The sequence below is a fragment of the Eptesicus fuscus genome, chromosome 15, assembly GCF_027574615.1.
Source record: "Eptesicus fuscus isolate TK198812 chromosome 15, DD_ASM_mEF_20220401, whole genome shotgun sequence".
NCBI lineage: Eukaryota > Metazoa > Chordata > Mammalia > Chiroptera > Vespertilionidae > Eptesicus > Eptesicus fuscus.
In genome coordinates this window covers 52,520,806-52,547,495 of record NC_072487.1, presented here as the reverse complement: position 1 = coordinate 52,547,495, position 26,690 = coordinate 52,520,806, and the positions used below count along the sequence as shown (strand labels likewise).

Here is a 26,690-nt window from a genome sequence, read left to right as displayed (position 1 = left end):
GAAACAATCACACTTTTGACCAAGAGACCGTAAAGATGCTATCTGTTCTGTCTTTATGATATGTAACTTTCATAATTCAACAAATACTGTCTACAAAGACACACCAGTAATAATGTGAGTTAGTACATCCTCTTTGGCAATAGGTAAGGACCTTTAATGTCTAGATTACTTAGTACATAATCAGAAATGTTAAAGAGGAATCTATGTGCAAAAATGTTCATCAAGAAGGAAAACAGTCATTAAATGATCAGTAATTGGGAATAATGAGAGAAGTATTTAACATAAACATTCTCAGTTTTTTAAAGCCTGGAAAAATGCTCATGCAAGAATGCTGAGTCAACAACACAGTTTAGTTTAGAGAGATACATGGTTAACCCCAAGTGCTCAGCTTTTATCTCCTTTGTACTTTTAACTTTAATAACTACAAATGACATTTTTTAAACTAAAGAAATATATTTTACATATCAATGTCCAAGCCAAAATACCTGAAATATGACAAGGAAGAGGTTCTTTTGTTCACTCTGAGCAGATTCCACTTTTTCCTGCAGTCTTTCTATTTGCTCTTCAAGAGCCCCATCTTTCCTGTCACTGCTTCTGTCATCATCATCACTTCTCTACAGAATGCAAAGGAACAAAAGGAAAATAACTTTATTCTGTCTGGTCAAATACTATTTGAAGACTTGTATTCTATTTTTTAAAGTATGTTTGTATTGATTTTTTTAGAGGGATAGAAACATCGATGGCTGCCTCCCACCAGAGATTGAGCCCGTAAACTGGGTATGTGTCCTGATAGAAATCAAACTGGTGACTTCTTAATTCATAGGTTGATGCTCAACCACTGAGCCACACTGGCTGGGCTGAAGATTTGTATTCTATAGGGAAGAGTACCACCCCCAACACACATCCAAAAGTCCAAGGGTCAGAAAAATTCAGTGGCACTTATCTTGAATAATAGCAGTGGGAGTGTTTGCTATTAAACAGAAGTGAGTTATGCCTTTTATAAGATAGTCCAATCAGGGAGGAAATGTGTAGCATATATTTTTCCTCCAGTCAAAATGAAAACAACTGTGAGCTCCTGGAAAATATACTTGATTCCTGTTATTCATCATAGCTATGCTTTCGGAAGTAGCTGTGAGTCCAGAATTAGTTATTACTGAACCATTGCTCTTAGAGGAAATAGAGGGTTACATCTAAATCTTGCCCTAGCCAGTTTTGTGCAGTGGTTAGAGCGTCGGCCTGTGGACTTGATTCCGGCTCCAGGTGGGGTACGTGTGGGAGGCAACCAATCAATGGGTCTCTCTCCCTTTTTCCCTCTCTCTAAAACCCATGGAAAAAAAGTAGTGGCAGGTGAGGATTAACAAAAATACATAAATCTTACAAATAATTAGAGAGAAAAGGAGAGAATCATTGATCAGCTGCCTGCTACATGCCCCATGCTGGGGATCGAGCCATGACCTTCTGGTTCATAGGTTGACCTCTGAGCCATGCTGGCCAGGCTATAGTATTGGAACACTAGCTGAGAAGGACTTAACATTTTCCTGACCCTTAGTAATATGACTAAATTTCTTTGGCTTTCAATCTCTCAAGAATGCTGTCTCCCCCGCATTAATCTTCACCTGAGGATATTTTTTCCATTGATTTTTATAGAGGAGAGGTTTTAATAAACAAGTCATCTCATAAGTGCATAGATTTAGCTATTTTTCCATTTAGCTATTTTATCACACACTACAGATATTACTTTTTGATGGAGCATCCTCATGTACAGATTGGTGAATTTCCTCTTTCTTTTTCTGGGTGTATATTAATTGATTCATGAACATTGGATTCATAACCAACAGCACTGTAAAGTCATGCCTGGACAAAGCTAACCTATGTATTTTCCCCGTCAGGCAGATCATGGCCTTCTTGTACTTAGGAACACTAGACAGCCCTTCAGTCTCATGCTTCAGGACCATTTTAAAAGTGAAATAACCAACCAAAACGCCAGCACAGAATGAAAACAAAAAGTACAAATAACGTGGCACTAAACACCATCGAAAGGACACTTTTAAATAGGAGCACTGAAACAAGGCAGAATTGCGTTGTTCAATCTCAGCTGGGAACAAGCCCACTGGGCAACTCAAAATGTCCACCGCTCTGCATCTGTCTGCCATGACCAGGAAAGCACCGTGAGTATTGACTTTTGAGGTTATAAATTACTTTAGTGAGTTTGTAAAAATAGAAGCTCCAAATAATAAGGACAGATAATGCATTCTTTTCACAGAGAGGAAGAGAGAGTTAGAAACATCGATGATAGAGAAACATCGACCAGCTGCCTCCTGCACAACCCCCACTGGGGATGTGCCCGCAAACAAGGTACATGCCCCTGACCAGAATCGAACCTGGGACCCTTCAGTCCTCAGGCCGACGCTCCATCCACTGAGCCAAACCGGTTTCGGCAGATAATGTATTCTTATAACTCGGCTATTTATTCAACAAAGTAGATGACCAATGAAAAAGCCGACAGTGCTTTCCAATCATTAATAAATCTCTACCTGCCCATTTAAGCAATAATAGAAGGGTAGCTTGCTAATCTTTCATCCTCTAATGCAGGGGTCTTCAAACTTTTAAAACAGTTTAAAACAGGGGGCCAGTTCACTGTCCGTCAGACCGTTGGAGGGCCGGACTATAGTCTAAAAAAAAACTATGAACAAATTCCTATGCACACTGCACTTACCTTACTTTGAAGTAAAAAAACAAAACGGCAAAAACACCCGCATGTGGCCCGGGGCCGTAGTTTGAGGACGCCTGCTCTAATGGGACATAGAAAAACTGGGCAAGCCCTTACATAGCTCAAGAGGCTCATCCTTGTAATAGCTGACGAATGGCTGTCCGACACGCAATACACAGCAGACTGTTTAAGACTCTGCTGGCAATGTTCGGCTCAATATAACTCTAAGCTTTAACAGTTGCCTTCTAACTCACACTGAAGAACTTAAGAGTATTCACCAAGGTTATTTTTGTTGTTTTTAAAGGCAGAAGTCATGATTTTACAGATTAAGAGAATAGGCTCAGATGTTATATGACTTTCCCAGTGTCACAGCCGGCAAGTGGCAGAGACAGGAACTGACTCCAGGTGTGTTCCATTCCAAGATCCTTTTAGCAAGAAGGTAGGCAGCACCACGTCTGGAAAGCCCCTTTCTTTCTAGGTGACACTACTGGTAAGGCCCATCTATGAGAGCCTCTTCTACTCCCCAAACAGAATGATCACAACCTCTTCACGCTGCTTTTATCTCTAACACACCACCTGCTTTGGGGTCTGCCTAGGCAACGGGGCACATGTTTGTCTTTTCCTAACACTACACTAAGGCAAAGTTCTAGAGTACCACTGCCCAGTATACCGTTCGGCAATGAGAGAAAAGTTAGATATCTCTGTGCTGCTTATCACACTATTGAGCACTTGAAATATGGTTAGTGTGACTAAGGAAATGAATTTTAAATTGTAGCTGTTACCGTATTGGACACCACATTCACAGAGAATGGTGTGGCATGAGGGAAAGTTTCTGGAGTTTGACCAACTTGGATCAGATCCTACCTCTGTCACTCATAAGCCATGTAATCTTAATCAAATTATTTAACTTCTCTCAACCTCAATTTATACATGTATAAAATGGGGATGACACCATTTACCTTACAGTATTTTAGGTCCATGAGCGAATGTTTAAATTCATAAATTACATACATACATACATACATGTGTGTCTATATGGAAACTAGAAGCATTTGAGTCTGCTATAGGTTTGTATAGGTCATTAAACTTGCTCTCACCTTCTACTCTGGTAAATGTGTATATAACACTAGAAAATACAGCCAGCTCACCCCTTCCCTCCAAAGTGGCAAAGTACTCAATTTCTTATTAATGAGAAACATTTTCTAAACTTGGAAATGACTGCCTCACCCTCACAGTACAGGTGGAGTGGTAAACATTGATAACTGCCCCCTCCTGTTGCAGCAGAAACGTAGAGAAATAAGAGTACAAGTGTTTTCTTTCACTCTCCTCGATCCAGAGATGGTCAACTGGAAAAGGGTTGTGCTTCCTAAACAGGCTCACCATGCAGCAGAGAGCAACAAATCCCCACGTGCTTCTTCTTCCTTCACTTCTACAAACAGCTATATATAAATTTGGCCTCAGAAAAAATAAGTTCCCATTCAAGGTAATGAATTTTGAATCTTTTCAAAGAGTTTCTGGTGTACCTTGACCTTTTATGAGTAGAAACAAGACTTACCCGTTTGTGCTGTCTTGCGAGTTTTTCTTTAGCTTCATCTAGCTCTTTCTGTATCTTCAGAACGTGTTTGTTCATCTTACGAATTGTAGAGTGCAGGATTTCCCAAACAAACAATCTTAAAGTAAAATGATATTTGGTTACTGTATGCTAACCAATGTTTACAGAAAATAAGACCTCTCAACTTTTATAACCTACTCATTCTTAAGGTCTGGTATAGCCTTCCACTCTTTAGGCAGGATTAATCATATTGTCCCCATTAACATTTAAGCATCTATCACTACCCATTAGACTCAGGTGAGCTTCCTGAAGGCAATACTGGGTTCTTGTCATTTTTCTTATTTACATCGCCTACGACCGTGGTCGGCAAACTGCGGCTGGCGAGCCACATGCGGCTCTTTGGCCCCTTGAGTGTGGCTCTTCCACAAAATACCACGGCCTGGGCAAATCTATTTTGAAGAAGTGGCGTTTGAAGAAGTTTAAAAAATTTGGCTCTCCAAAGAAATTTCAATCGTTGTACTGTTGATATTTGGCTCTGTTGACTAATGAGTTTGCCGACCACTGGCCTACGCGATACACACATTGAAGCAACGTGTGCATATTCATTGAAATGAAATGGCAAGCCAGAAAAAACATGAACAAAATTACATGTTCTCTCTTATTTAAACACTAAATATTGGAATTTTCTTGAAGACCTAATCTGAGGCTCATTTTACATGCTTTATACTATTTAGCACACACTCAGCCAATTCTCTTGGAACATTTAAGAAACTCATTAGTTGACAATAGCTGTAAACTGCTGGGCTTTTAAGAATAAGATAAATATTTGTATGTCAGCTACCTTATCAGCAAATTGCTAAAGTACCAGAATCACCTTGTAGGCGCTTTTAAGTGACTTCTTAACTACTTTTCTGTCTATAAAGTAGGTCTCCTAACCCCAAGACATAACATAGAAGAGTAGTACTTCCTTGTACAAATTCTGACTTGGATGACATTTTTAAGTGGAAAATTGTCTTTCTATCTGTTTAGAATGCTAGCAGACAGGATAAAAAAAGCAGAAACTTTAACTCTAGAAAGGGTGGTCAGAGAGAACTTTGCAGAAAGAGCTGAGCTTGGACAGAGCTCTTGAACAATGTATCCATTCAAGAATGCATGTGTTTGAATTCCAGCTCTGCACTTAGCTATGCAACTTTGGGCAAGCTACGTAAGCACTTTCTACTTTGTAAAATATAGAGGATAATGTAACCCGTTCTGCAGTGGTGTTGTAAATGAGCTGCAAATGTAAATCACTCAGGATAATGGCTAACACTTACTTGGGTGGTCACTTTTCTGAGAGTTTGGAAGTCTGTTGTTTTCATTTATGAATGCCAACTTAGCCAGTATGATAACCTTAGATCACATCCTTTCACTCTAAGGACTCAGTTTATTTCAGACCAGTGTCCTCTGCCAATAACGGACACAATGAAAAGGATAAATGCTTAGTGTTTAAATTTTTATGTCTTTGCAAGTAATTTTTCTTTGTTCCCTGTTTTGTGTTAATTTCTGTTGTCTGAGTCCTGATCAATTATAAAGACTGGGGACTCAACTTCATGAGTAAGAACCAAACTTAATGAAAAGTCTCTTTCCTTTAAGGGGAAATGGGTGTAGAATGAATCTTCTGCATTAAATCCAGGATTTTTATGACTGAGGTGAGACCTCTCTCCCTCACAGGCATCTGGGTGTCCACCAGGCTTCCCTCAAATCTCTCTCTAAAAATGTATATTTAATCTGTGACTATTCTCCCAGTTCCTAGTGTGCATTCTAGGTCCCCAATGGAGCTGGAATTCTTTTCCGTGTTCCATAGTCTAGCTGAGACCCTGACACACAGCCTGATCTTCTCTCCTAATAATCTAGATCCTTATCAGCATTTCTACTTGACTGGTTGAGACCTGATTCAACTTACATGTGTGTCCCTAAGCAACACTGCAACTTGACTGGCTGTATTTCCACTGCCCAGGTGTCTGACCATTAGTATATGTTAATATCAACCTGTTTGGATCAAAATTTGGAGCTCACGTGTAAGAACACACAAAAACCAATTCTTAGAGAAGAAGAACTTTGTAAAATAATTCATATTACCTAATAAAGTCACGAGATAGTTCTGAAGAGAAGATCCAATTTGCTACTGCAGCACAGTCAACAATCTGTGTACGAATCATCTTGTCTACTAGTACAGCAATCATCTACGACGAGAGAAGAATTCTTAGGGTAAATCGCACTTATATGTAGGCCAAAATAATCCCACTGCTAGAAAAGTAAAATAGAATGGTCGTTAAGACTTATTCTGCCTTCTCCTTAGTTCTGGTACTTATTGCAGAAATACAATAACACTAGTAAAGATTGAGCAAAAAAAAAAAAAAAGAAAGAAAAACTCTGAATGGTAACACAAACTTAAAAAAAATTTAGATAATACCATTCTCACCCTTCAAAAATATAGGAATGTTTTATCATAAAAATCTTCTGAAACTTATTTAAATGCCTCTGTATAACTCATGGCATAAAAACAATATATTAATATTGAAAAATCTGGTGTGTGTTTGCAGAAACTGGATAGACTGACTGCATAACTATTTCCTACCCTATTGGTAGAATCTTTAAGCAATAAGATTCGTATTATTGAAAATGTGTCGAGCTCTGGCTGGTTTGGCTCAGTCTATGGACTGAAGGGTCCTGGGTCGCAGGCTCGATCCCCAGTGGGGGGTGTGTGGGAGGCAGCCGATCAATGATTCTTACTGATGTTTCTCTCTCTCCCTCTCTCTCTGAAATCAATAAAAATATATTTTAAAAAATGTGTTGATATTATGGTCCCAAATCAAAATACTTGCTCTTAAAAAACACACAACCAAGTATCATTAATTCACAGCATTAAAAAAATTACATAGATTTTAAAACCATTCTATAGTCAAATATCTTGTTTACAAACTGAAACAGATGGTAATAAATAGCCTTGTTTTTATACTCTATACAATCAGAGCCTCAACATGTCTAATTAAGTAGTTTTTACCTGTGGATGGTTCCTCCAGACCTCAAACATAACTCTTAGAACATGTAACTTTCCTTCATCACTTTCAGCTAGGGTTTTGAAGACTTCATGAAACCTTTTGATAGCGGGAGAAAAAAAATACCACATAAAAACTTATTCGTTAAGCATTTTAATGTTTCAAAGCCTTTTCAGTATTAAAGTGCAAAATAACCAAATGTTAACCATTAAGGATATATAGAAAAGGAATGATTAGAAATTCAGTTTGTATGTAATTTGTCACAAAATCTTGAGATTTACAATATACCATTGTTAGCCCAGGACTACAGAGTTTACTGTGTGTCTAAGAATAAATGAGGTCTAAGGAATCATCTCCAAACACAGGTGATGTATTCTGTGCGACTCACCTTCTGTGGAAACCCTGCAACTAATATCGTTTAACCTTTAGGATGTCGAGTGTGACTCGACACGGTTAGCATCGGTAGCAGCTCGAGAAAAAAGCAAGCGAATGCAAAGGGTTAAGACGGGGCAAGGAGGTCAGTTTCTCTGGCCCGAGGAACATCTGTATGTTCTAATTTTGGACTGTCTGACGAGTCAGAAAGCTTTCTTCAGATGCCAAATTTTGGGTGGCACCCAAAAATGCAGTGGGCTCTCATTTCTGCTTAAGTTCCTTTAGGAAGATGTCCAGACAGGGTGGGAGTTTCTTGACTGTAATACTAGGGGCCCAGTGCACGAAATTCGTGCACTCAGAGGGGCCCCTAAGCCCGACCTGCACCCTCTTGCAGTCAAGGAGCCCTCAGGGTTGTAGTCTCCCCTGGCTGCAGGCCCGAGGGAAGTGGGACTAAGCTGGCAGTTGGACATCCTTAGCACTGCTGTGGAGGTGGGGGAGGCTCCCGCCACTGCCTCTGCGCTCGCCAGCTGTGAGCCCAGCTTCTGGCTGAGCGGTGCTCTCCCTGTGGGAGTGCATTGACCACCAGGGGGCAGCTCCTGCGTTGAGCGTCTGCCACCTGGTGGTCAGTGTGCATCATAGCGACAGGTCGTTCTGCCATTTGGTTGATTTGCATATTAGCCTTTTATTATCCTATCTAATAATAGATTAACATGTAAATTACCATCACTCCGCTACGCCCACGATTGGGCGGCAGGAGGCTGGGGGGCAGGACTCGGGGTGGCCTATCCGGCCATTGAGAGGCATCTGCTGCCATTGAGGGGGGCTACCCTGCTGTTGAGAGGCGCGGGGGCGGAACTCCCGCCCCCTGTGCCTCTCAACGGCCAGATCCGCAGCCGCTGAGGGGGCCTGCCCGCGGACACCCAGCTGCGCCTCTCAATAGCAGGGTAGCCCGGTGTCCGCGGCAGCCCCCCTCAGCGGCCGTTGAGAGGCGCAGGGGGCGGGAGTCCTGCCCCTTGCGCCTCTCAACAGCAGGGTAGCCCCCCTCAGTGGCCGCGGACCATCAAAAGTGGGGGAGCTGGGTGCCTGTTTGCTCTAGCACCAGGCCTTTCGGAAGCCTTCGCCGAGCCGAAGGCTTCTGAAAGGCCTGGTGCACCAGTGGACAAGCACCCAGCTCCACCGCGAAAAGCGAAAGCGTGTAGGGGACCCCACACGTGCATGATTCAATCATGCACTGGGCCTCTAGTATAGGATATGACTGTCCTAAGGACCCAAGTTTTCCACGGGATTCTCTAAAGGTCTATATAAAAAGCATTCCATGTATATATGCAAACTCTACACACAGATGATAGAAGCCCTAGGACAAGGATATTAATTACCACAAATCAAAACCCATTGTATCAAGTTACATTGTAATACTAAGATCTTCATATTCAGCAATTTTAGGTAAAAATTACTGCTGTTATTCAAGCCAAGTTCAAAACCTAAAGAAAGGGGGTGTGTTCTTGTTGCACTTACTTAGCAAGAGCACTGAAGGAGTGGCTGAATGATTTGGCTGCCAAATGTAGCAGAGTCTGCATAAAAACCTCTATTTTCAATGGGTTAAAGCTGAATCCTTCATCTGAAAAATATTCCATAGTAAGACAGAACAACGTAAGTATAGCAATTCCTTGGTCCCTCACCTGGAATGCTCAACAGATGGCATGCTCACATCTAAATAACAGACAATAAAAGACCACCACTGATCTCAAATACTCAAGATATAAAACTAAGCATAATCATAATTCTTCATTTTTTGGCTGCCTCCCCAATTCTTCTATGTGATCCATTTCTTTTATAAATACCACATAGATTTCCTTGTTCTTTTCTCTCTATATGGTAGCAAGGTAAGTTCTGTAATAATAAAAGCATAATATGCTAATTAGACCGGACAGCCGGTTGTCCTTTCGGACGAAGCTGGGGCTGCGAGGGCCGAGCCCCTGGCACAAATTTCGTGCATTGGGCCTTTAGTATATTAATAAAAAAAATACAGTAAACTTCAAGCACTTTAGTCTGTGTCCTGAGATGTCTGACATTTTCTAAATTTAGTATCACACTTTTGACTTAGGCTTTCTAATTACATTTTCTCTAAAATCCTAAGTGTCTTAGAAAAATCCAAACAAAATCCTAGTAATAAATAACCCAAAGACCATTAATGTTTTATTTTGATTAGCCCTTTTTCTATGCACGTCTTATTCATAGATCTAACAAAATTTTTTTCTCCTGAAATGGTTACCTAGTTGTTACAGATTTTCATCTGTTTTACTGATTTGTCTGTGTCGTTTGTGTAGTTTTCAAGATATGTTTTACATGTGATAAGCAAGTCACTCTCAACACTTGTCTTATCCATTTATTGATTCAAGGAAACTAAGAAATTATTTTGCCAACTTTCCCATTCTTCCCCTCCAAATACTTAAGGACTTTCACTGGAATTACATGATACATAGTCAGTATTAAACATTATTATTATAACAGTTTAATTTGGAGAAAATATCCAACTTTGTAATACACTAAATCTTCCTGAACCTTTCTAAAGTGAAAGCAGGGAATGCCTAAAAATCTTTCAATGAAAGCAGTATATTGTGCTTTGCATTTAGATTATACACATAATCCAAGCTATTTCATAAGGATGTTAGAATCTCTTTATACAAGGGAGAAAATTCCTAGGTACTAGGTACAACTGACAGGCTGAACAGACTTCAAAGGAATACAGTGATTTATGAGCATCTAATGAGATTTAAAAGGAGCTTGTGTTGCCAGAGTTATGTTTATGCTCTAACCTGGCCTATACATAGTCCACTCAAGAAATATTTAATTCCCTTACCATCATCATCATCCTGGTTCGGATTTGGTACATCTTTCAGAATGCTGAAGATTTCATCACTGGTTGCTTTACTTTTAAAGGCAACAGCTAAACAGAGGGCAACCGAATGTCCAGGAAGAGAATCTAAGCACAGAATGGGGCGGGGGAGGGTATAGATCGGGTTTTAAGATTATTCTTGCAAATAGTTAAATTAACTGAGAAACTAAAAATAGTGGGGTTTTTTTCAAAATAGAATAGTCTTTATCCCAAGATCAATATTTAATCTGTACAAAGATAACACATATGAAAGTTACATTTAATAAGTCAAGGCTTTTTACCTAAAATAAGGCATAATTCTCACTTCAACACTTCCTTAAAAACACTTAGCTAATGAAATTAACAGTACAAGGGGTGTTGATCTTCAGGGATGAGAATGAAGGAAACTGTGAATACAGGTAAATAGTTCTTTGATATCCTCAAGTCCCTAGGCTTCTGTAAGCTGAAAAGCTGAGAATCAATGTATTCCTCTTTCATTTTTGCCACTTCTCCTTTCCTGAGATAGAGCAAACTGAGTTTGGGTTTGAACAAGGTGAAGGCTGCCAACTTAAAGTTTTTTCTTCTTCTGAGTCCATACACAAGCCAGATGTTCATGTGCTGTGTTTACTACTGGTTAATATCTATCAAGTCCTTATTGTATGAAATTTGTTCTAGTGTATGCTGTAAGACATCACCAGAGCAATACACTTTTAATGTAAGGTAGACAAAGGAAACAATTAAAAAGGAAGTTCTGACATAGAATATGAGTTAATAGGCACTTGGAATGAGTAAATTACAATAGGTCACATGTACTTTGTGCTTTTCCTTGAAACTGGGAGAGAAAATAAGTGACAGAAAAAAGAATCCCTGGAACCGAGGTGTTTGTACTTTAGCTGGGGAACCAAGATAGTCACAAAGGAAGCAGCCACAAAGCAACACAAAACTGGCTTGCTGAAGGTTAAAAGTATTTACAGTCATGAAGACACTAGAAAGGGAACAGGGTCCAAAGATAGACAGGGCTTTCCAGCCTGGGCCAATAGCACAAAGGCAAAACCAACCACCAGAAGGATGGAAAAAATAAAAAAGGAAGTGGGCCTGGCTGGAGTAGAGTTCCATGTGGGAAGAACTCACAAATAAAAAAGCAGAAACTGTTAGGGCCTTAAATGTTAGGCTGAGTTGTTTATGGGAAAAAAGGAAGCCTAACAAAGTCCTGGATATCAAAGACTGTCTTATAATTCTGAACCAGTATAAGGCAGAACTCAAAACTCAGCACTTCTAGGTGCTGCATCAGGCTTTGCTCTTCCAGGAAAGCACTGTGGTTAAGAGCATGGCTGCTCAGTCAGTAAACCTGGACTTGGATCTGAGCTCTATCACTCAGAAGCAATCTCACTCTGGCTTTGCCTCTCTGAAGCATTTTCCTCATTGTAAAACTGATATCATAAACATACCTATTTCTCAGAGTTGTTTTAAGGATTAAGGAAATATATTTAGCCATGGGGGTTTATTTCATTGATAACAGGTGTAGTCTGAGGTGTAGGTGGAGAATTAAGAGTGCAGTATGAGGGCAAGAGAGAGGAGCAAGTTTTAAAATACAAAGAATCTACGCAACATGATATGGAAGACTCATGGAGGAGATATGTTTAATGCCAAGTGAAAAGACTAACTTTGAGAAACCTCACACCTAACTCTCTACCAGTGATGACTATTGGACACCTTACCTTCATTAACTGTGAAGTACAAAATGGCATATCAAATTATAATCCCTCTGGCTTATAATGCAATCTCACTGGTCAAAATATAATGTATGTATATATAGTGTGCTCCCACACCCGAATTGGTATTAGATGATCAAGTTATCTCCATCACTATGACAAATATACATCTCCATTTTAATAAGTTCTGGCTATAAATTCACCTTGCTGTGCTTAGCAATATATAACAATGTCATGACTATAACATAATAACCAGTGTTAAAAGAAAAAAGTTATAAGCCAGTAATAACTAAGTATATCACAATGAATCTTCAAAATGATGACAGAGCAGCTCCACCCGGCTTTGCTCAGTGGTTAGAACACGGGCCTGTGGACCTAAGGGTCACAGGTCCAATTCCCAGTCAAGGGAATGTACCTCAGTTGCAGGTTCCCCAGCCCCAGTGCGGGCACGTGTGGGAGGCAACCGATCAATGTCTCGCTCACATCAATGTTCTCTCTCTCTCTCTCCCCCCTCTCCCTCATCTCTCTAGAAGTCAATGGGAATAATATCCTCGGATGAGGATTAAAAAAAAAAAAAAAGGCAAATAAAACAACAGTGGCTAGTAACAGATCACCTTTCAAATAGAGAAAATATAAATCCAAGAAAGAGTTGACTTTTTCCTCCTTAAATAACTGATGTCAAAGAATACTTGCATTGTTACTTCTTAAAGACAGGAATTTATTTTATTACTTACTGCTACTTTCATCTCCATATTTGTAAATGCAGGTTGGGTTTGCAGGACATAGAGCTGAGAAGGTAGGAGGAACAATATCTAATATACGCTGATGGTAAGACAACCTACAATACAAATAAGAACTTCAGAAATATCATTCATCAGTCCCATTCCTCATTAACATCCAACTTATTTGGAAAGTCACAATCTCCAGCACCCTCCCAGTACAATGCCAACTAATAAAAGAAGGAACAATGGAAAAAGAAACATCACTTAGCAATCATCATAAAGGTGGTAGGTAAAGAGTTGCCAGTAGAGGTTTGGTGAAGAATAGGGTGATGTGGAGGTTTGATGAACAGGATGAGTATAACCTCAGAATATTTACTCCAAAAAATCAATTACAAAGGGAAAAATGGTGAATTTAGGTGGAGAAGCCTTGGCAGACAGAGACAGGACCAGCCAGTCAAAGTTAACATCTCCAGTGGTGGTATGCACTGTGAAGAGCAACAACAATATAAGACTTGAGTCTGGTCATGATAACACAGCAGGGTGACCCAAGAAAGTGAGGCCTCGATTCTTTAAAACTGATTAAGGACATGAAAAATAGAATAATAACTGTTCACGATTGAGGAATGTGAAGATAATGACAACTAAATGTTACACGTGTTCCTGGATAGGATGCTGAACCAGAAAGAAAAAAAGGCATTGTTAGGATAGCTGGCAAAATTTCAGCAGCATTCATGCACTGTATGGTAGTATCTGTACCAGAGCTGATTTCCCGATTTGAAAGGTGGTATGTTGTCTTTGTTTTGGGGAAATAGACAATGGACCGTTAAAGGTGATGAGATGTTATCTGCAGCTTGTTTCCAAATGGTTCAGAAAAAGACCAATGTAATAGTGTACACACAGAGGAGAAAAAGGAGTGAGAATCAGAACAAATGTAAAATGTTAATGAGGGAATCTGGATGAATAGGATAGAGTTCTTAGTATGTTTTTCTCAAATAATAAAACAACTTTTTGGCTTAATTCACACAAAATCCAAATGTTATAGTTGCCTAATTTTTTCAGCTTACATCTTGATTAAAAACTAGCAAGGAAGAGATGCAGGTAGTTGGATTTTAAAATTATATTCTGGACATATACCACAAATGCAGAAGAGAGAAAAATCTTCCCACAAAAATTAGGAGACTTAAGGAGAAAACACAAAGAACATACCTCATACATTTTTCTAGAACTTCTTTTACAAACTTTGGTTTGGGACTATCAGGATCTTGAGTAAGACAATCTGACCTAATGAGTAAACATAGTTTTATAAGATCTTACACAGAATCTGTACTTATTCCTAACTTGTACTTAGCTAAAAATAGATTCCTTCTACCTAAATTATTTCATTTATGTATATAAATGTAAAAAATAAACTAAATATTTTAGACCATGAAGACTGTTTTTATGTTATAGTTTTAAATATTAACAGTATCTTTAAAATTATGGTAGATTGTAGAGAAAGGAAAAGCTAAAATATAATACCACTTACCAATCTTCCCAGCTCCAACGGAACTGGAAGTTACTTAGATGATGGGAAAACCAATTAATAAACCTATACAGAGAAAAGGGAGGAAGGAACACAAAAAGATGAATGGTTACAATTTATACCAGAAACTTATGTAATCCTTCAGACAAATAAAACCCTATGTTATAGAGTTAAGTTACAAGCATATACTCCTACCTATAGCTGTATCTTCTGCTACTTACCCTTTTCTCTGCAAATCCTGTACCTCATCTTCTTAAAAAAATAACAATTTCCTATCTCACTCCTTTTAGATATGATATGACTTGAGTGCCTATTTTGTGCCATATGTTTATATAATTTAATAACTTCTGAGGAGTCTATTATTTTTCCTATTACTTAAAATAAAACAGTGGCAAAAAAAGATTAAATGGCAGATAAAACATTTTATAAATGGTAGAGCCAAAGCATTGTTTTTTACCATCACGACCATACATTCACCACAAACAACAAAATATACCATTGAAGCTCCCTTGCCTCTAAAAATATATCTAATCTAGATAGGGATCACCTTAGCAAACTGTATAATACTGTGAAATTTTTAAGAGCCCAATAAATATTTGCTGAATGAATAGCAAAATTGGGATGCCAAATACAACTGGTAGTTTTACTAATTAGACTGGGGGGAAAAAATCAGAAGACACTTTCTTAAAGTACATCTCTCATGTAGCTATAATTTCAATCACTGAAATTAATCAAGATAATAGGCCAATGACACAGAATAGCCCTTATTGATAATTTTTAGATATGGAATTTGAATATGGACATAAAAGATCATGAAAATTGGAGAAATATTCAAAACCTGTCCTGATCTGATTTGGGAAGCTGACAAAGGTAAGAAAGGTGGTACATAGATCTCATTCAAAAGAAGACAGTGGGCATGCAATGACCACAGCTATAAAAATCCAATATAGTCATTTGTATAAACAGTCTTGAAGCTGGAGTTACTGTATATGTTGAAGCTAATTATTTTAGAAACAGATACTATTATCTAAATAAAAATATACGTGCTTATATATAATCCTATCTAATAATAGAGTAACATGTAAATTACCATCACTCCGCTAAGCCCACGATTGTGCGGCGGGAGGCTGGGGGGCAGGACTCGGGGTGGCCTATCCGGCCTTTAAGAGGCATGGATCCGCTGCCACTGAGGGGGGCTACCGTGCTGTTGAGAGGCGCAGGGGGCGGAACTCCCGCCCCCTGTGCCTCTTAACGGCCAGATCCGCGGCCGCTGAGGGGGCCTGCCGCGGACACCCGGCTGCGCCTCTCAACGGCAGGGTAGCCAGGTGTCTGCGGCAGCCCCCCTCAGTGGCCGCTGAGAGGCGCAGGGGGCGGGAGTCCCGCCCCCTGTGCCTCTCAACAGCAGGGTAGCCCCCCTCAGTGGCCGCGGACCATCAAAAGTGGGGGAGCTGGGTGCCTGTCTGCTCCGGCACCAGGCCTTTCAGAAGCCTCCGGCTCGGCGGACAGGCACCCAGCTCCACCGCGAAAAGCGAAAGCGTGTAGGGGACCCTACACGTGCATGATTCAATCATGCACTGGGCCTCTAGTAAATATATAGTATCAGACTCTACTTCTACATAGAGGTTAGCATAAAGTCAATTATAAAAGCTTACATACCCAATAGCAGTGGGAAAAGTGTAACTGTACCAAAGCACCCAACAAGTAAACAATGAATGAAATTAAAGAAACCTTAGCACGGGCATCATTTCCTACTGAAGATTAGAATAAAAAGTGTAATGTGATATTTACAAGTATGAGGTGTGGTTTTTTTAAATTTAAACTTTTTAAAAATGTACATACAAAGGATTATTTTGGGGAGGCAAGAAAGAAAAATCAACTTGGAAATTCTTAAAAAGGCAAATCAAATTCTTTTATAAAGCACAAGAAGTAGAACTGGCTAACAACCAGTATAGAAATAAGGCAATTACTGTACCTGTCTACACATGTAGTATTCATCGTGTCCAAACGCATATATAACATTTCAGTTGCCTGCGCAAGCTGTAAATTTGAGGATAAGGAAAACTATTCTCCACCCTCCTTCAAAATAAGTTGTGATAGAAAAAATAAATAGCATTTCCTACAAGTCTGTATAATGACTGATAATGTTGAAACATTTTTTCATGTAATTGATCTTTATAAAAATAGCTTTGAGGTATCAATGTACAATAAATTTGACCTGTATACACCCATACAAGTCAAGATAATGAACACTTACATCACTTCCAAAATTTCTCCATGCTCCTTTGTAATCCATTCTCCCTTCTCCCCACCCCTACCCATGTTCCCAAGCAAATATTGGGGTTATCACTAGATCACTTTGCATTTTCTAGAATTTTATGTAAATAGAATCACATAGTATGAATTATTTAGATTTTTTTAAAAAATCCTTAACCAAGGACATGTTCCCATTGATTTTAGGAAGAAAGGGGGGGAAGAGGAAGGGAAAGTTAGAAGGGGAGGGAGAAGGGTGAGAGACATAGAGATAGAGATAGAGAGAGAAAGAAACACTGATTAGCAATCTCCTGAATTCACCCTGACCTGGGACCTAACCTGAAACTTAGGTATGTGCCCCCACAGCAAATCGAATCCACAAACCTCTGGTGCATGGGACGAAGCTCCAATCAACTGAACCACCCACTTAGGGCTGTTTGGTGTTTTTTACTCAGCATAATTATTTTACAATTGATTCATGTTATTGTAGGCATCAAAAACTTGTTTTTTATTATGGAGTAATATTCCACTGTATAGGCATAACAAAATTTGTTAATCTACTCATATATTGATGAGTATTTGGACTTTCAGTTTAAAGTTATTACCAATAAAGTGTCCATGAACATTAATGTCTAAGTCTTTGTGTAGACTTGTGCTTCCATTTCTCTTGGGTAAATACCTGAGTGGGATGGCTAAACTGCATGGTACACATATGTTTAACTAAAAAAAAAAAAGTCAAACTGTTTTCATGAAGTGATTTAAACCTACTAGCAGAAATATTTAGTAATCTTTTAAAGCTAGGCCAACAAGAGTAAGTTTAAAAACAAAGGAAAGGATACAACTTGGGGTAGAGAGCCAGGCTGAAGTTTGCACAGTTCAATGAGAAGTGTTGTGTACATCACATCAATGTGAGGGGGTGCTGGAAGTTGAAACAGCTCTGCAAAGATCACCTACAAAAGAATCAGGAGTCAGAACTCAATTCAACAGCTATCTATGCACGTCTATTAGAAATACCTCACTATTCTAAACATTAACTCCATGACATTTATAATGAAAGAATCACTTTTTTGTTTTGGTTAATCCTCACCTGAGGATATTTTTTCCATTGATTTTCAGAGGCGGGGAGGCGAGAAACATTCATGTGAAAGAGACACATTGATTGGTTGCCTCCCACATGCATCTGGGGCTGGGAACCAAACCTGCAACCCAGGTGCTCAGGTCGACCCTCTAACCCCTGACCACAATGGCCAGGACAAGAATTACTTTTTAATCTTTAATGAAAGTTCCTTCTCTGTATAACGCATTCAGATAAGAATATGCAAATACAGTAAACCCTCAATTTTGTGGATCTTGATTTAACAGACTTTGAAATTCATGGACAAAATTTTTGGTCTATATGTCATATGTGAAAATTAACACCCTGTTAATTTAAAAATGCTTTTAACCAAGATATGCTTATATTAAATGAACAGGGTTTTTTTTTTTTTTTTGTTATTAGTTCATGGTTATTATTATTTTTAAAAATATGTTTTCATTGATTTCAGAAAGAGGGAGAAGGAGAGAGGGATAGAAACATCAAACATGAGAGAGAATCATCAATTGGGTCTCCTGCACACCTCCCTACTGGGGATTGAGCCCAAAACCCAGGCATGTGCCCTGACAGGGAATCGAATCAGGGACCTTCTGGTTCTGAGCCACACCAGCTGGGCTAATTCATGGTTATTTGTAACAAATTTTAGCAAATAGGCCATATGTTGGAAAAACACTAATTTTACTGACGTAAGTATTATATATCTACAACTATAATCTACATATTTAAATCAAAGAATCACCGCTCATAAACAATGTTCTGCAAATGTATGTGATCACACCACAGTGCTCAAGGTAACTGGTTCTGTTGTCCTGGGGCGTGACTTTGTAGTAGTTTTAACTTGTGCCAGCCGATGTTTAGTAGTGCCCCAGCTATGTGCATGCATGCATTTACTAGACCTATTCAGTATAAATTTAAAATTACAGTAACATATAGAAAACTTTTCTGTGAAATTAAAATTTTCAGTTAATTTTAATTACACAAACATGTCTGTAGAAGTAAAAACAGGTAAATTAATTTGTCAATTTTTAATATATATATATATGTTTTAAAATATATTTTTTATTGATTTCAGAGAGGAAGGGAGAGGGAGAAATAGAAACATCAATGATGAGATAGAATAATTGACTGACTGCCTCCTGCATGCCCACACTAGGGATTGAGTCCATAACCCAGGCATCTGCCCTGACTGGGAACAGAACCGTGACCTCCTGGTTCATGGGTCAATGCTCATCCACTGAGCTACACCGACCAAGCTAATTTGTCAAAAAATTTTTTTAAAATATATTTTTATTGATTTCAGAGAGGAAGGGAGAGGAAGAGAGAGAGAGAAACATGAATGATGAGAATCATTGATCAGCTGCCTCCTGCAAGCCCCCTACTGGGGATCATGCCCACAACCTGGGCATGTGCCCTTGACTGGAACCGAACCCAGGACCCTTCAATCCGTTGGCTGACGCTCTATCCACTGAGCCAAACCAAAATTTTGTCAAATTTTTAACGTACACATTTTGAAAACCTACATAAGACTTTCAGCTTTAACTGACACCCCCTCACCCAAATTAGTCCATTATATTGAGGTTTTACTATTATTAGTGCTTATTTGATAATCCCAGAGAACCATGTAATTAAATTCCAATTCTGGAATTATAGGAGGCACATATCTATCAATTTTATTCTAATAAATTAAGTAGTAAAAACTCTTATGAGACTGAGGATGCAAATGGACAATAGTCAAGTCATTCCACTCTGCTACTTGAAACTGGTGCCCACAAACCTTTTTGGTAATCCAGGCATTATTTGCCATGCCACTTGTTCAGAAACTTGTTTCCACCCTCCCTTGTGTGGACCACCTACCAAGAATTCTAAAGCCTGATCTGCATTCCTTCCTCTGCCTCCTGTCTCCACACTTCCATATGTACTTCATTCTGACTTTCTGCACATTTTAACATATGACATATTTTGCACTTCAAATGACATGTCAGTGAATCAAATTCAGGGCTAAGCTTACTCTCAAATTCTGTAAAAACTGTACAGCTGCAGTACTTTTAAGAAAGCACACAAGTGCAGTATAAATAAAAAGTGAATCATAAATAATACATCATAAGTATGCTCATGAGTATTTTAACTTAAAGGACTATGTAACTGACAGTTTGACTCATGTGTCAAGTTGAAAACACTTTCAGAACCTAAATCTCATAAGGTATTCAAATATACTACTAATATCATCTTTCTGTATGACTTAATCAAAGCATTATTCATTCTTCCTACTTCCAAAACTATTGGCTCTTTTTTAATAAGAGTTTTGGTTTTCTTTCTTTCTCCTTCCCCCTAACCCCTCCCCCTCTCCTCCTCTCTGCCTCCCTCTCTGTTTCCTTTCTAATATATTTTTATTGATTTCAGAGAGGAAGGGAGAGGGGAGAGATAGAAACATCAATGAGAGAGAATCACTGATTGGCTGCCTTCTGCACACCCCCTACTGGGAACCGAGCCCATAACCCAGGCATATGACCTTGACCAGAATCAAACCTGGGACCCTTCAGTCCACAATCCAATGCTCTATCCACTGAGCCAAACCAAATAGGTAATAATTGGCTCTATTGATTTCTAAGAATAAAGATTCATATTTAGCCCTACACCTTGTGACACAGCAAATAATATTCTAGTCGGGTGTATACTACTAAGAGGCCAGATAAACAGTTAAAAATAGATTATCTGCTAAAAGTAATACAATACTGTAAAGTATTAAAGCCAATTATATATCTGTTACATGGACAATGTACTGACAGAGCTAGAGTAACTTATATTATCCATGATAACTATCCAGGAATGAAGATATACTATATAAATAATTGATAGTCCTCAAAATTCCATTTGACTATTGGTTTAAACCTCCTCTTTTCTCTGTATAAACATGGCTAACAGAGCGCCAAAACAGACAGCAATTTCCTCGCTCCTCTTTTAACTTTTAATACCTGACAAGTAGCAAGAAAAAAAACAATAAGCCAAAAGTAGATTAATACTTTTTAAGTCAGTAGAAAGATTCTGAAACTCAGAAACGAGCTCCATGTGGAATGCATACCTCAACTATATGGTAGTTCAAGGGGATCTTGTTCTTCCCTGGATAGCTCACCAGCTGTGCGGCACTGTAAAAGGTATAATTTAAGTTCAGTAAGTATAAAAGATACATGAACAATCAAATAAGTAGTTTCAAAGCAGTTGCTTAGATATAAGGAAAGGAAATCTTTTCTGGAACTTTCTAGATTTCAATTACTTCACTACAGCACAGATTATTTTATCACAAGAAAAATTTTTAATGCATCCAAAACTCCTTGAAAGGTCAGGAGTTTAGGTAACAATACTAAGGAAGTGTATTCAATATACTAATTTAAAAAGTTTTAATACGGCAGGCCACTCCCAAAAGACTATGTTCCTTTCCACCTTAAAATCCAAACCAAACTTTCCAAAGTCTAAGAAAATATTAAACTTTCCCCAAGCTAAATGTCTAAATGCTAGAAAACACAGCAAAACCATTAGTATTCATTTATTCCCTTAATATTCACACCAAATATATTGTCATTCAAATTAACTTGTCCATAGCATATTACAAATGTCCACACAAAAAAGCCGACATCATATGCATTATAAAGCACTATAGTATTATAAAGCACTCAGAAAAGTACTATTTTGAGAAAGCAAAGTAAATTGGTCTTAGCAAGACAGGGTGTCAGATGATTTTTTTTTTTAATACTCTAAACATACATTTTTGCTCTTATCAACTTATCTACATTGCTACATTTTCTCCACTTTAAAGAAACATGAAAAGAATCCTACCAAGTATTTCTTTCCTTCCAGTGGGACTTAATGATGCAGTGAAGATTCTCTTCTATTACAAATCTTTCCACGGAATGACTCCCTGGCATTACAGGACCCTGGAAAGAAAACCAAATGTATGTACCACAGACCTAAAAAAAATATTTTCTTTCATTTATTCAACAAATATTTGAGAGCTTATGTACAAATTGGGTGCTGGGAATAAAAGTTAGAAAGTGTGAAAACTCTGTATTTTCAGCAAATATCATCGTCGTATTCACTTACAACAGAATGAGTGTCAGCTGCAGTATTTCTTCTATACCTCTGACCTCAATTCTTATGTGAAACAAAATAATTGTTGTACATCATTAGCTCTATACTGTTTATTATTTTAAACTATAATGGTGGACTACTTCCATAATAAACATGGAGGGGAAAATTTTATTTCAAATACCATATAGACATAACTAAATCATGTATGCATTGTAAGATATCCACATTACATTGTTTTTAAAAAGGTTAAAAAACATGTATGTATTGTTTAATTTTTTATAAAAGTACATGCATAGCAAATAGCTTCAAAGAGTTTATTATTTACTATTATAGACTCTTAATCTCTATAATTTCTAATTTTTTTTTACATAAACTTCTCCCCCGCCCCCAAAGGCCAGAACAGAAACACGCAAATCCTCTTCCTTTTGAGGAGAACAGTTCTTTTGTATTTTATGCTCTTCTGGACACATTATAGAGACAACATCAATTAAGTGTAAACAGTACAGGCAAAACAAATTTTGAGGTCCCTTTCCAGTTCCCCTTGCACAAATAAATACTGAATCACAAAGATTCCAGCAGTCTTAAATGTAAATTAGACTTTTAATTAGACATACTGAATTAGACCATTACATAATGCTGGCCAAAAGCATTTTACTACATATGTAATACTAGAGGCCCAATGCATGAAATTTGTGCAAGAGTAGTCTTTTGCAGCCGCAGTTGCCTCGGCCCTCGCAGACCTGGTTGTGTCTGGACTGTCATCCGGACAGTCGTTCTGCTGTTCGGCCGATTGGTCGATTTGTATATTACGCTTTTAATATTATAGACTAGTGGCCTGGTGCACGAAATTCGTGCATGGAGGGGGGGGGCTCCCTTAGCCTAGTCTGTACCCTCTCCAATCAGACATCCCTCTCACAATCTGGGACCGCTGGCTCCTAACCGCTCACCTGCCTGCCTGCTTGATCGCCCCTAACTGCCTCAGCCTGCCTGCCTGATCACCCCTAACTGTAGGAAGCGGTTATAGGGTTAAGACTCTGACTGACCTGTGGCAGGGTCACAAACAAGTTCGTTTGGAGGGCAGACCCCTCCCAGCATAATTAAGCCTAATCCTGTAACTGATCCCTAGATCCTTCCTGGGTAGCTAGTGGGCTGTGGGAGGGGCAGCAAGTGCTGCCAAAACAAGTGAAACTTACAAGAACATTGTTAATTGCCTTGTTTGTCCCTGATTATAAATAAAGCCTCAGCTTTGCAGTCTGGATCTGTTCTGTGGCCTCAGCCAGGCACAGAAAGATCCACCCAGCTCCCAGCTTCATGAATCTATTTCTGCGTCTTGTTTTCTTTATTTCTAATATTTCTCAATCCCTGGCCGCCTCCATTTAGAACCAGTTCGTTCATCTCTCTTTCTGCGCGGGATGCGGAAAAGGGAGATCCCCGCCATGTCTGGCCCCCGCCGCATCAGGCCCCTGCACCTAACTGCCCTTCCCTGCTGGCCAATTTAGTTCTGATGGATCGGTTTCTATGCCAGTCAGCGTCAAAAGCTCTGCCTCCTAGGCCGCCATTGGCTCCTTAACAGTTCACCCAGATTTGGTTCTGATTGGTCAGTTTCTATGCCAGTCAGCGTCTCCAAGCCTGATCAGAGAGGCAGGGCTGATCAGCAGCCCCCCCTCGGAGGCCTGGAGAGAAACAGAGGCGCGGCTGCTGGCGAAGCCCAGGGACAGAGAGGCAATGACTGATCAACAGCTGCCATGGAGGCTGCGGATCAGACCCTGCCTCTCTCTTTGGGCCTCTCTCTGAGCCTGATCCGCAGCTCCCTCAGCAGTCAGTGCTGGGTCGCCACGGCAATCCAGCACTGACTGCAGGACTGACTTCCGGTGTTTGGTCAAGCCTTCGGTCGGTCATTATGGACCCTGGATTTTTATATATTAGAATAGGCAAAGTGGGTTGCAAACTGATAACTTCATAAACATAACCAATTATCTAACAACTTTTTACTCAGTTTGATTTTACATATATCAAATTTTCACCGGTCATTAGCAATTTATGGTAGGAGAAAGAAAATTCAAGTTTGACCTTAGGTGGTAATACTGGTTCATATGCCAATGGTTCTCAACTGGGGCAATTTTGCTCCTAAGAGGACATCTGGCAATTGCTGGATACATTTTTGGTTGTCACAATTGGCATTTAGCCACTAAATACTACTAGCAATTAGAAGGTAGGGGTCAGGGATGCTGCTAAGCATCCTACAATTCACAGGACAGAGCCCCACAACAAAGAATTATCCAGCCCAAATGTCAATTGAGTTGAGCCTGAGAAATTCTGCTCTATGCTGACTGGGATACACTAAGCCAGAGATTTTTAACCTTTTTTGTCTCATGGCACATATAACTAATTACTAAAATTCTGCAGCACACCAAAAGGTATATTTTTTGGCTGATCTGACAAAAAATTTTAAGTTATAATTTAGATTCATTCACACTGGACGGCTACTGCTGTGTTGGCTATTGTCATTTTTTTATTTGACAATCCCAGGGGAAAAAGGTCAGTGCTCATGACTAGTCAGGTAATGCATGTTTTAAAAATGGTTGTGGCACACTGGTTGAAAATCATGCACTAAGCAACAGGTATGGTACTTCAGTCATTTGAGTTTTTAGTACGAATCCAATAATCACTGTGCCTGTGGCTTGGATATGAAAGTTAAGACAGTCATTCAAATGCAGAAGTATAAAATAATTAAAGCATAGTTACAATGTAAATTTTTATACTAAAATGTTAATATTAAAAGTATACATTTTCTTAATTGCTCAAGTGTAACTGTTGCCAACAACTTGACATCATAATAAAAAATACATATGTTTTAAACTATAAACTCAGCTTATACATATGTTTTAAAAAATACATATGTTTTAAACTATAAACTCAGCTCATTGTCAGGGTTTTTTAATTACTTTATTTTTTTTAAAGTGTAGGGATTAGAGAAAGATGAGTGATCTCTAAAACTGGGTATTATTCTTGAAAAATAGCCTTATTAAAAATAATAGCTAGTGCCCCAGCCGGGTGGCTCAGTTGGTTGGAGCATCATCCTGTATATCAAAAAGGTAGTGAGCTCGATTCCCAGTCAGGGTACATACTTAGGTTGCAGGTTCAATCCCTGGTTGGGCTATGTACGAGAGGCAATTGATCGATGTCACTCTCTATCCCTTCCCCTCGCTCTAAAATCAATAAACATATCCTTGGGTGAGGATTTAAAAAAAAGAAAATAATAAATAAAATTATTGAGCATTCATAATTTATTGTATTCTGTTCTATGCATGTTATGTTTATTAATAACTTAATCCTCTTACAACCTTATTTAACAGTACTATTATTATTCCGTTAGGAAACTGAGACAGAGAGGTAACTAACTCATCTAAGATCACACATCAAGGATATAACTAAACCAGCATTAAAACACAAACGAATGTGGTTCTCAAACTTATTCTCTCTTTTTTTAATCCCCACCCAAGGACATGTTTTTTATTGATTTTTAGAGAGGAAGGGAGAGAGAGAAACATCTATGTAAGAGAAAAACATCGACTGGTTGCCACCAGTAATGCCCCGACCAGGGATTGAACTAGAAACCTGGGCATGTACCCTGATCAGAATCAAACCTGTAGTCTTTTTGGGTACAGGGACAATGCTCCAACCAACTGAGCCACCTGGCCAGGGCTCAGATTTACTCTCTTTAATTTCACACTGTGCTTTCTCTTAATCTATATAGACATGCTAAATATAATTTCTTGCATAAGAAGTGATAACATTCACTGAATTAAACTGTTAACTTCATTGCTACAGACCCTCTTAGATAATAAACTCAAAATTAAAATGTATCACAGGCATAATTCAAATACGCTTAAACCATAAATACAATGCAACACAATGTATTTGACAGGAACTTTAATTGGTCACATACCTCAGGATCATCCGTGTAATCAAACATTCTGAAGATGACTCTTGGCATTGGGTACACTGAATCCTCAGTGTGAGGAGGTGGTGTAAAAGGAGGCAAATTGTGCTGCAATGCTTCACACAGGATGCTGTCAAAGGCAAGATAAGGTCTTAGGATGTGCCGCTCCTGCCAGCGATCCTTTTTCAATTTCTGAATCTGGGCCCACAGGCAATCTAAATACTAAAGACATTAATTTTTAATAATTAATATATATTTGGAGGCTAGAAGAAATAACATGTTCAGTAGACAAAGCCAAAAATCACGACTTCTAAAATACAGGATGCAGAAAAGAAGCTAACTTTCAATTAAATATAGTACAAAGGAATGGTGTTTTTGTTTTAATGATTTTATAAAGTCAGTATCTGTCTGAAGCTGTTACGTTCTTCAAATTGGGCATTTAAGTAAAAAAAAAAAAAAAAAAAAAAAGACGTCAACTCTATGATAGCTGGAATTCTCCAGAACAGGCAATGTTTCAATAATGTTTCAATTACATTCGAACATTTATTAAATATCCACTATATGCCCAGGGCTATGAGGAGGTGGGTCCCTGATAGGAAATGTGGAAACCTAGCTAAGGTATATAAATGGAATGACCTGAATAATCACAGAGATAAGAATCTCCTCAAGAGCTGACTGTCCCTATATCTCAAGAGACTAAAATTAATTTACCTCTTCTTGTGGATGTGGTTTCTCAGCAGTCCACACTTGTAACATGGGCACATGAGTCTTTTGGCGTCTTCTAAAGATAAAATGAAAATCTATTTTTTAGGTTTTTA

The 26,690-nt window shown here is 38.7% G+C and overlaps 1 protein-coding gene across 3 annotated transcripts in view; it reads right to left on the bottom strand.

Annotated features, from left to right (window-relative positions):
• Positions 1-26,690, bottom strand: part of NCBP1 (nuclear cap binding protein subunit 1) — a 43,920-nt gene that overhangs the window by 1,283 nt on the left and 15,947 nt on the right. For 2 of the 3 annotated variants that reach the window (XM_008141875.3, XM_028145968.2), the window contains 15 exons: positions 26,584-26,653; positions 25,879-26,094; positions 21,678-21,775; positions 20,926-20,989; positions 17,593-17,703; positions 16,476-16,540; positions 14,507-14,569; positions 14,188-14,262; positions 12,994-13,097; positions 10,533-10,655; positions 9,188-9,290; positions 7,306-7,399; positions 6,381-6,484; positions 4,266-4,380; positions 486-614 (listed from right to left, as the gene is read on the bottom strand). In XM_008141875.3, the coding sequence (XP_008140097.1) occupies positions 486-614; positions 4,266-4,380; positions 6,381-6,484; positions 7,306-7,399; positions 9,188-9,290; positions 10,533-10,655; positions 12,994-13,097; positions 14,188-14,262; positions 14,507-14,569; positions 16,476-16,540; positions 17,593-17,703; positions 20,926-20,989; positions 21,678-21,775; positions 25,879-26,094; positions 26,584-26,653 (1,534 nt within the window). The remainder of the gene's footprint in view (positions 1-485; positions 615-4,265; positions 4,381-6,380; positions 6,485-7,305; positions 7,400-9,187; positions 9,291-10,532; positions 10,656-12,993; positions 13,098-14,187; positions 14,263-14,506; positions 14,570-16,475; positions 16,541-17,592; positions 17,704-20,925; positions 20,990-21,677; positions 21,776-25,878; positions 26,095-26,583; positions 26,654-26,690) is intronic. The other variant, XM_054727106.1, reaches the window with a different exon arrangement.